At 34.2% G+C, this 11,395-nt stretch overlaps 1 protein-coding gene and 1 long non-coding RNA gene across 2 annotated transcripts in view; one reads left to right on the top strand and one right to left on the bottom strand.

The window, feature by feature from the left end:
• The window catches only part of LOC118749115, a 15,974-nt gene extending 5,821 nt beyond the window's left edge, over positions 1-10,153 (bottom strand). Inside the window, exons 1-5 of the mRNA XM_036483888.1 lie at positions 10,027-10,153; positions 7,995-8,067; positions 7,876-7,938; positions 7,766-7,813; positions 7,134-7,381 (exon numbers count right to left, since the gene is read on the bottom strand). Coding sequence (XP_036339781.1) covers positions 7,134-7,381; positions 7,766-7,813; positions 7,876-7,938; positions 7,995-8,067; positions 10,027-10,035 — 441 coding nt within the window. The 5' untranslated portion in view covers positions 10,036-10,153. The remainder of the gene's footprint in view (positions 1-7,133; positions 7,382-7,765; positions 7,814-7,875; positions 7,939-7,994; positions 8,068-10,026) is intronic.
• LOC118749129 lies at positions 1,588-2,393 on the top strand. Its single transcript, XR_004994161.1, has 3 exons — positions 1,588-1,677; positions 1,756-2,064; positions 2,127-2,393. It is a non-coding gene; the product is annotated as an uncharacterized LOC118749129 (long non-coding RNA).
• Positions 10,154-11,395: the final 1,242 nt, after the last annotated feature.

The following is an 11,395-nucleotide window of genomic DNA, read 5'->3' as shown; positions in this document are numbered from 1 at the left end:
AATAGCGGTCCGAGATCGGCGCAACCTTTGTATTCTCTCAATCGTGGTAGACATGGGTAACTCTGCGCTGAGCGGCGCAATTGCGTTAACGCCGTTGTCGGAGTTGAACGCCAACACCAAAATATGAACAGCGTTAGCGCCATTAACACCACGAAACACACGAGACCAAGGCAAATTCGCAAAAAATGCCCTTCAAGACGGCGCTAAATGAGTTCGCCTTGGCGCTAACCTTAACACCCACAATCGCAAGTTTTCAGCTCTCTCACCCACACACTTCCAATCAGTGTTGCCGTTTCAGCCCTTTGGTGGCTAGATTTAGCTACCACATACTTTTTTTTGGCCACATAAATTTAAAATTGCCCCTAGCCCTTTTTTTAGCCCTTTGGAGAATTTATTCATACTTGGCATGAAAAAGTTGTACATGCTTAATTTGATCTAATTTTTTTTTTCATTTATGTAAGAGATGAATTTTTAAACTAAGGAAGACTGATATTTACATATATATATTGTATGTTCCTTACGTTTTTATACATACATACTGTAAAAGTGTTAGGGCTGTTAACTTATTTATTAACGCTTTAACTATAGTTTAAAATAGATAAGTTAAGTTAAGTTATTGTTAAATGGCCCATCAAGTCGATTGACCGTGCATGTTCTTGTGGTGTGATTGTACCAGCTGCTGGTGCGACTTCAAAAATTATTTGAAAATTTTATGATTGTACCAGCATGCTGGTGTCGTGAGTGGTGCAATTAGCTCAATTTTCTAAGTAAAAAGTATTGTGGCGGAAATTTCTTCACTAAATGAGTCAAAGCCGTGTTTGTGGAAGATTAAGTTCACGATATTGCCGTTGTGAATTAAAAAAAAAAACAATGTTTAACAAAATGGTAGAAAAATTATGAAATTTCGGCTGTAATCATTTCGATCTTTAGTGGACTTCATTAATAAAGAAATAAATATTGTACCAGCATGCTGGTAAGTTATATGCTTCGAGCCTGATATAACAATCACTTGATGGAGCCAGCAAGCAGGTGTCGTATAATTCCTATTTTATACAAAAAGGTTTTAGGTATACCATTAAGCTGAAGGTACATCATTTTATTTGCTGCGGCGTTGCGTTGATCCGTTGATGCGTTGACGACGTTGAAAAATTTGCTGTTACACACCTTGCGTTGTGCCGTTCATTGTTTTGTAAACCCACAAATGTAATTTCAAATGTCAACGCATGAACGCAACAGAAAAGTAGCGAGTTGGTTTACGTACGACGGCAACTGCGTTAACGCATTCGTAACGGCGTCGTCTGTAACAGCTGTCATACAAACGCACGTGTTCAATTTTATTTGACATTGACGGCGTGACGCATTTGCCGGCGAACGCATGTTGTGTACCTTCGCTTTTACTTATTGAAAATGTTTACGTGTATACTTATATATGTATATGTAAGTAAAAAAATTTAGCTACCATTTTTAGCCACAACGACTTTTTTAGCTCTTTTTTAGCCCTTTTTAAAGGGATTTGGCTACCACTAAAAAACGATTCGCGGCAACACTGCTTCCAATCCACATTGCTGAAATGTCAAAAAAATTGCCAAAAAACATAAACATGAGAAATATGTACATATGTGTCAAAGTAAGCTGCCAAACAAAACGATAATTGGCAGAGTTTGGTGAAATTTTGAGGTAATTGAGGATTATTTTCTTTAATTATTTTGTGTACTTTGTCAAAATATACATACTGGATATATTTCTATAATACAGGTAAAGTACCCGCAAAGAAACACATATTTGCAATCAAAAGCAAAAAGCAATCAGTGTGCCTAGTATTGCTGGAAGATTGGTGGCCAAATGTAGTTTCCTCAGCTTCAATGTGTACATATTTAAAGGCTTTTGGCAGGGTTACGTGATAGCGAAATTCGTGGCATCTTTATTTAATGTAACCACAAACGCTGGAGACGTACATATGTATGTGCATGTTACCGGAAGAACCTTTGCGGGTATACAAAACAAGGGGCAGTGTCTACTGTGTAAACAAAAAGAGCACCATCTGGCCAAGACAACATTATCGCGGTATAAAACTACCTATATAGTTTAACATGTTCTTTATTACTACTTTATTATTGTCTTTACAGCTTGTCTACTGAATTTTTCTGATCACCTAGTCGACTTTTGTCTTATTACCAAAACTGGAGACTTTGCTAAAGCGCCATAAGCTAATGTACTGCTTATTCAAATGTGCTAAGTACTCCAAATTTTAAATCCTTTTAAATATAAGTTGCTTGTGCTTATAAGTTGTAAATGCCACTAAATCAGATTGTAAATAAAATTGCTTACTCGGCCTTGTATATTAATTATAGAACCGAAATACATTTTTGCAGCGGCCATGCCCTTTGTTGTTAATTGCACTTACATATATTGTGACAATCGAGGGAGTCCGGGCATTTGGAAGCAGATTTCATGCATGCAACAATTGAGCGTGCAAGAAATTAAAAAAAACATCGCTAAAAGATTATTGATTTAGCACGATTTTATGAACATGTCTGCAACCGATTTATGAGGCAAAAGCAAAGCGCATGCTACAAACTGTGACTTCTCTTGGTGACGTTGTATGTATTTGAACTAAAATTATTTAGTTAAGATCTTTTGGTTAGCCCATTCTCACGAATTTATTTACGTATTTGATTTCATAAAATAATCTTGAGCTGGGGAACTATAAATTTTTGATATTTTCGATAATAACTTAACCGTAATTAAACAACCCTCACCCATAACCACATTTTTTCAAATTATAAGTATACACGAGTTTTTGCATCAGATATTTTATTAGAAAACTTAGTATAAAATTGTATTCAACTACTTTTTGTACTGTATTATTATCACTGCATACTTATGTATGTAAATCTAGATACATAGTTTGCACCTATTTAAGGTTGTATATGAAAAAGAATGAAGTCCAACCAAAAAGTAACATTTGTATGAAGGGTTTTATCAAAAAGTAATATTTTTATATCAGTTGCATCAAAGAGTAACAGTATGATTTTTAATTGGTTTCTAATGGCTTAAAACGTTCCACTAATTTAAAATACATTTTTACATATCGCTCATTTATTTCAATAGTGCCACAAATCAAAAAAACCAAACGCGGTAAAAACGGCTTTAAAGTTATGAATTTACATTTACTCCCATAGTAAAAATTAATACATATTTTGTTCTAGTGGGCTATGGGTAATCGATACATTATGAAATTATTACACAAAGTAGAAGTATCGGTTATTTCTGTGTACTTAACTCAATATTTGTAATTTTTGAGTTGTGACACTGAGAGTGGAAAAGTTGTTTTTTAAATTTTCCGGAGAAAAACAAAACTTCTTACAACTTATTTTCTTCAAATATTTTGCAAAACTTTGATAACAAAAGTTTTGCGTTTTCAAAACAAAATATTACTTCAAACAAGTAATACTTGGCCTTACTGTATCCAAATGTAAGTTTTCATAAAAAGTAGATTTAGCAGCTTTTAAATCTATGCTAGCTATAGCTTACACATACAAACACATATCTTTTGGCCTTACAGCGCATACATTAAACATTAAGGTAATTAAAAGCTCTGTGTACATTTTTAGCGCATAATTTCAAAATTCAAAATTTTGGATTGTTTTCGATATATCGCACGTTTAATAATATAGAGATGTAACTCAAAATTTACGGTTTTGGAGATTTCATCATACAATGAATAAGCTTGATATGTAGAACTTGTTCAGCCCAACAAATGGTTAAACTTCCCAAACATCGCAAAGATATGGGTCTTTTCAGCTGTCTTTTTGTATATCAACTGTATGAGTTGATCAAACTTTGATTGTGTTTTCCCACAAAATTGAAATTTTGAAATACTTCTGTATATTATTAAACGTGCGATATGTTTATGTGCATGTATTTATATATATTTAATATATATCACTTATTGTATAATTAATAAGATATTTAATGTAAAAATATAACAAAAATATTTTTGCATAAAGCATTTAGAAAACAAGTAAATACATTTTGTTTTAGTTATTCTAAAATCTCTTTTAAGGTACATCGAGTATATCAGTATCAGTCTTAGAAATCGTTATTGTCCATATTATAGTTCAAAAAAACCATTTTAGCTAATTTAGCCGATTTTATATTTTCTCGTTTTTGAGTTATTATCTGACCCGCATGTGAAAAAATTCTTTCACATGGAACAGATGTAGCTGAAACGCACAATCTTGTTTTTACAATTTGATATAATCTGGGGTATATATGTTTCCTTTGATTCCACCATAGCAAAGGACATTGATATTTGCCATTTTTGTCTTTACGTGGCAATATAGGTTCAGCCAAATATTTGTCTAATTCAACTATTGCAGATGCCACCTGGTTGTTAGGTCGTAAATATTGCTGAACCTCAGCATCAAAGTCTTTCCAAACTTTTTCTAAGTTTTCATTTTCGACATTACCCGCACTACCTGTTGCCTCACTTGGTTCATCTATGACATCTTCGTCAGTGTAAATTCTTATATTTGCTACTTTATTGTAGAGCATTTCTACAGCAGATTTATACTTAGATTCGTTTATGAAGCCAAATTTTTTAAAGCGTGGGTCTAACACTGTTGCCTGCGCTATAAAAATGTTGTTTTCTAAGTCGATGAACCTGGCACTAAGCCCACCTAGTAAATTGTTCACCAATTTGTGCACTATTGGAATTAATTCACGGCTCTGTAATGAATTTAAATGCTTCGTTAGCTGCTTTACATACAAAATAATTGAAGACGAACTGACATGCTTCTGAGTACTTATAAGATTTGTAATTATTTGAAACATTTCCATTACTTGCATTGTTTGCTCAATTATTAACCACTCCTAATTTTCTAAAATTTCGACATTAGCTAATACTTCGTCTGCGACCCGCGCAGAAGATTTTATCAGAGCTAACGATGAGATCAATGGAGTTTTTAAAAGTAAAAAGCGTTTAAGCATATCGTATGTAGAATTCCATCGAGTTGGAACGTCATTTATTATTTTCAAAATCGGCATCTGCATCCCTTCCAACGCTCGTTTAAGTTCCTCATTTGCATAGTTACTTTTAGTAAAAAGCCTAACAATTTGTTTTACCTTTTTTAAAACAACTCCTACTTCTTTCAATCCCGATTGCGCAACCAAATTGAGTGTATGGGCAAAACACCCCCAATGCCTCCATCCAATACCACGTACAGCCGCCTTCATGTTGGCCGCGTTGTCTGTAACAATGACCGCAACTTTATTATCAATTTGCCACTCCTTCAACACATCTTGCAGCATTTTCGTTAGGTTGACAGCCGTATGTCGCTCTGTGTACGATGCACAAGTTAGCAAATCTGATGCGAGAAATGTTGAATTATCTCCCTCAACAATGTAATGTGCGGTTACACTAAAATAGTTATCCTGGGCTCGCGACGTCCATCCATCAACTGTCAAGCAAACAGCAAATGCTCTCGTCAAGCGTTCTTTTACGACAGCCACTGCTGAACTATAAGCATTTGTTAATAAAGTTGAAGAAACTGTTTTCCTTGTCGGCAACATGTAGTTGGCATTTAGTAGATGAACCAGTGTTTTAAATTCCTTTTCCTCTACTATAGTGAATGGATGGTATTCTTTGACAATCATTTTCAAGATCTGCCTACCGATCTCCTCTTTCTTCTTTAAGGGAAGTGGTTTAGTGAAAAAATTTGTTATTTTTATGGTTGACAAATTGTCAGAGTTTCGCGTGGAAGGCAAACTTGAAATTAATGACGTATCATTATTAGCTTCAGCTGGGTCAACAGGCTGCTGCCTTGAAATTGTTTGGGTTGGATGCCTCCTCTTCATATGCCTTATAAGCCTACATGTTGATTTATTTGCAACCGAAAGTTGCTGCGCACAGATTCGACATTTTACTTTTTGATCCTTTTCTTCCGAAAAGTTGAGCCACACATCGCTGAACTTTTTAGCCATCATCCTAAAAACGTATAAGGATGTTCGAGTAGTAAATAGTTTGAAACAATTGCTAGTAATTATCACGTTTTGGTGTTAATGTAACCAAGAAACTTGTAAAGTAGGGAAAATTGAGAGAGCAAAATGACATTTTATTTTGTGAGGAGGTTCCAAGGTTTGGCAAGTTCCTAATTGCATGTTTCCTTATATTAATGGGAAATGTATACACAATGTACAGGGTTACAGGAAATGAAGAAAAATATTTCAATCTTTTTGAAAAGTTAGAAAAATGTACCAGGTTGTAAACTGATTTTCAGAACAATTCGAACCATTCAACTTACATTTGAACGTATGAAACCCGGCTTGACTTACATGAACATAAGTTACATATTTATCCTGTTAGTTGAATAAAAATCGGGCATAAAATTGGCCAAATACATACATCTGCATACAACGATAGAGGAGTTACATACTTATATAAAAAATCGCATCTAAACAATCAGAGGTATGGAAGATATACTTTATATGGCACCAATCTAAGTGATTTTCACTGCTATGTGATCGGTATGTAAACCGGTAACACAATTTATTGGGTTTAGTTTCCTACATAAAGGAGATATATCGCAAAAACTGGTATCTGAACAATCAGTGCTATAGGAGATAAAGCTTATACAGCATAGATTTTGACGATTTTCTCAGTAGACTTTGTATTATTATTTATAAAATATCTTACGAAATTTATCGGTTTTAGCTGTTCAAATAAAGGAGTTTTACAGTAAAATCCCATATCTGAACAATCAGATGTATGGAAGATATATGTTGTAGTCACCCGATTCTTGTTATTTTCACTGTAAGCATTCTGTTGATAATGGGTGCAAGTGCTGCAAAATTTCATGTTCGTAGCTGCATAAATGGAGAAGTTATAACGAAAAATCTCATATCTGAACAATCAGTTGTATGGGAGCTATATGTTATAGTGGTCCGATTCTTCCGGTTCCGACAAATGATTAATACATTATAAAAATACACCCACCTACCAAATTTGATCCGGATATCTCGAAAACTGAGAGACTAGATTGCATACAAACAGACGGACAGACAGACAGACGGACATGGATAAATCAACTCAGCTCGACGTTCTGATCATATAAGAAAGAAGAAATTTTTGCCTCAAGCTCCTCCATTTCCGCTATATCGCAGACAGGGAAGTATTTTGCCACAGGTACATTTTGCGTCTCTTGGCGAACCAATTGCTGTGTAACCACTTTCTGGCTTGCAATCGCATCCATAATCGCGGTGTTTTGCCTTTCGACAGTCAAAAGGAGCTGATCCAGCTTCCCATCAATTGTTTCAAGTTGCTTCTCAAACAAATTGCAGTGGCTGCAACACACAACTTCCAAAACGCCTTCGGTGGGTTCTATAAGTAATATATTTAAAAACGCTGTAACTACAATCGGCTAACCAATGATAACTATGTACATACATATATATTGCCACCTAAACTGCAAAAAGCCATAACTAACAAACGTTCTTTTAGATAAAACGATGTGGGGACTTGTAATTCGATGAAATGTATCATAGTCAATCAAAACCTTTTACAATTCAGTTGGCGATATGTATGTACATACATATGTTTTTCATATACAACTGCAGCGAAAATAATAGCAGTGCTACATATTAATAAAGTTTTAAACTTCGGTTTAAATATATGGTTTTGATTAGAGAATAAACTACCAAGAGGCAAGAGGCTGGTAGCTTAAGTTTTACGTCACGTATGTATGTATATAATTAAATAATGTACCGAGGTTATATCCAATGGTCGACGTCGAAACGCTGATTCTACGTGATTCTAAAAATATAACGAAAGTTAAGTATAACGAACACAAATTTCACATTGCAGAAGTTTATTACCTATTATACATTCATTGACGTGACTTATACAGCTTGTCCCCGGGTTAGTAGTCTTGTTCGCATCTAAAATTGATTTTAAGCTTATGTACTAATATAATTAATAAATAATCTATACTTACATTTTGCCTTTTTTGCTGGGGTCGCCGCCATCGAGGTGCTGCGGTTTTGCGCTCCGAATTTTTTTAGAAAGTGCTCGAAAATAAAAATAAATTTATTATTGTTCTCGTATTTTAACAAAAAGTAATAAAAGTATAGTTAAAAAAGTAATAATAAAAGTATTGAAAAGTTAAGTTAATAAAAAATAGCTACATGCAAGTATGCAAAATTGGAATGAGAAGAATTTTCTCTCCTAAAGGAATGCACATCAATTTGTATTCTATATCCTCCAGAGAAAATTCCTCTACAATAGACGAGGGAGTGAGGTCTGCAGTACATATTCCCAATGTGCAAGAATCAATGGGTTCTGCGAAAAAGCTTTCCAAATTCAACAATTTCTTGCCTTTTATAACTTTTTTATTTTTATCTTCGAATTCCTGTATTTCAATATACTGAAATGGTTTCACAGAACAATAGTTATTTGGACATGCTGTGGATAACATGTATTCGTTAGAATAAAAACTTTTTATGCAATTATTTTTCATTTTAAATCCAGCAAATTTTGGCTCAGTGACAATTTTTTCGTGTTTGAGCATATTTGAAATTTGTTGTAATATTTGTGTTGGTTTTTTTACGTACGATTTCAGAACTTGTAGATAATTTTCAAACGAATATGCGGAGTAATTTGACGGTACACCTAGTTCTTTAACATCTTCTGACACATGTAGTAAACCATGTACGTTGTACGAAACGCTATTTTCTCCAAAAACAAGAGCAAAATTTTGAACAAATAATTTTAATATATTTTCCGCTGTATCAATATTAGCACTATAATTTTTAGGGCAGAACAATAACCGGCAAGCACAATGTAGAAGGAGGAATTCGTAATAAACATCATCGGGAAGTTCATCTTTTAAGACATAAATTCCATAATAGAAAAGGAACATGCGGAATTCGGTAGCTTTCCAATTTGCTATTTCATCCAAATGTCTTGGTTTTCGTACAAACTCTTTGGTGATGTGTGAAGATAAAGCTACTAGTTTTGAAGAAATATTAACCTTCGCCTCCTTTTTTCAACTTATGGTTCGATTTATTGTTTATAACTCGTACAAGAAACTTGCGCATGACACCTAAATCAATTAAGTGCATGACATCAAAAGGAACTTGCGTAATCATATTAACATTAATCTTCTCTAGAGGAGATAAATTGGTCTTGAAAGCGGATATATGTTTATACGGGTATTTGCGTTCCAAAAAATCAGAGTTGGAAATAAGCGTTCCGACGTTGGTACTATAGGTTAGTACGCCTTCAATTTTTTTGCCCACTTGATTACATTTGGAACAACCATGTCGAGAAGTGTGCCCAGGTATTCCGCAGAGAAAAGATTTCGCCGGCGCATCACAAATAAAAGCCCTAACCTGAAACGTAATGCAGCGACCATTGCATTCGAAACCACAAGCTTGAAGTTCTGCGACTTCTTCAATAAATTCGCTTAAAAATTTTGTTATAGAATCTGGCTTGGATTGTCCTACATAAATACCAGCAGCGAAAACCGATGTATTTGGCACATTTACAATACGTAATAAAATTGGCCACAGCTGCATCCTTGAGCTACGATATAATGGCAACCCATCAATATTAACATCTACTACTATTGTGCTGTGATTAGTTAATTGGTCAGCAATTTTTTCTAATTGCGTTTTAATGCCGATATTGCAGAAGAGTCCCGGGCTCATATTTTCTACTATAGCTAGAGATTTATGTCTTAAAAGAGATTCGGCACTTTTGGGTACATTCATACCTTCTTTTGCAAGGAGCGCCAAGAGTTCGGAAAAGGATTTCCGAGATATTTGATTACGAATTGCCCACATTTTGAGTTTTTCTTGGAAAGGTAATTCCGTTGAGCAACTTGGCTCATCCGGAGGCATTTCTTCAATTTCGGCAATTCTAGCAACTTCCGCAGCCGCACATGCCGTAGTTGTACCTAACCTCAATTTCTCCCGGTTTTTTGCTCTTTCATTACTAATTAATCTTCTAAGGTGGCGTTTACTTACCTTATTCATATTGTTTGCTGCTTACTTTTTGTTTTATTTGATGTTTTTGTTTTTAATAATTTAACTTAAATTTTGTTACGACGATTAAAGTTTTCACCACCACTCTGCGCAATTTATTTTAATCAGCTGTGTCAAAACTAGATACCAACAAGTAACGATTACGCTTTTGTTTAATTTATCGATAGAATTCTTATTGCTTTGCAACTATCCCGATAAATTAAAGTGTGATTTACTATGTGTATAATTGTGCAACTTAGATAAATCTCTGCTAAAAATTACCTTTAATAAATGTTTCATTTAATTATGTATATTTACTCACCTATGTAAAAATTTAATGTTTTCATTTGCTTTTGTCTTGCACATACTCGTTTTTACTAAATTAATCGATATACATATGAGGCCATGAGAGCCAGAGTAGCCTAAATCTCTTTTTTTTTAAAAAGTGAGAAGGTTGCCAGCAAAGCATAGTTCAAAATGTATTTCTTATTGCCAGAGTAACCACCTTTAGTTTTCTCATGATATAATAGTTAGCATTACGTTTTAAGTTATTTGATGAAATACCGAAAGTTATCGCTTTATACGGCATTTCCACGTTTCGTAATTCGCTCTCCCATTCGTCATTCGCCTTGCCAATTACCTTCCGAATTAGGTAATTTAGATCGAATTACCATACGAATGACGAATGAATCGGTACCTTCTATAATATTTATCGGAAATATATCGAAGTTTTCACCAGCTGGTCCCAATTGCTGGCACTTTTTATAGTTATAGAGTAATATTAATAAAATATTCGCTATATAAATTAAAATTGTAGATGATAACTTAAATGTAAGCTCCATCTTCGATATTTGCAGTACACAAAAATAATAATAAATGCCGCAGAACAAGAACAAGAACTAGAGCTGCCAAACGAATTGTTAATGTGTGGCATGGAAACAGGGTAATTCACGAATTACTTAGTGAATTACTTAGGGCCAATTTCAAATTAATATTTAAATGGCATTTAAGTTTAATTGTGGATTGTTGTTTAAATGCCATTTAACTTACGTTGGGTTTCACATCCACTTTGTTTTAATATGCCAAACAATTGGCAGCACTGCTGCTTGTTCCTTGAAATTGTTGTTGCATGCGCTTTTTTGTTTACATTTTGTGCTGAACAGCTGATTGTTTTTTGGTGGGATTTGGTGGGATTGATTAAACAACCTACCAATCAATCTTGGTTGTGTGGTACAAACACAGGGTTGCATATCTCATATTTAAATAGCCAATATTGGCCATTTAAGTGCAGATTAAATGTATGATCTGAAAATGAGTATTGGAAGTTAATCAACAATCTCTACTTAAATAGGCCATCTGAAATTGGGCCTTA

Source organism: Rhagoletis pomonella, unplaced genomic scaffold, assembly GCF_013731165.1.
Source record: "Rhagoletis pomonella isolate Grant_MI unplaced genomic scaffold, Rhpom_1.0 Rhpom_scaffold_00001, whole genome shotgun sequence".
Classification (NCBI taxonomy): domain Eukaryota; kingdom Metazoa; phylum Arthropoda; class Insecta; order Diptera; family Tephritidae; genus Rhagoletis; species Rhagoletis pomonella.
Note: the sequence above shows the minus strand (reverse complement) of the source record. Positions and strands in the feature narration are given on the sequence as shown.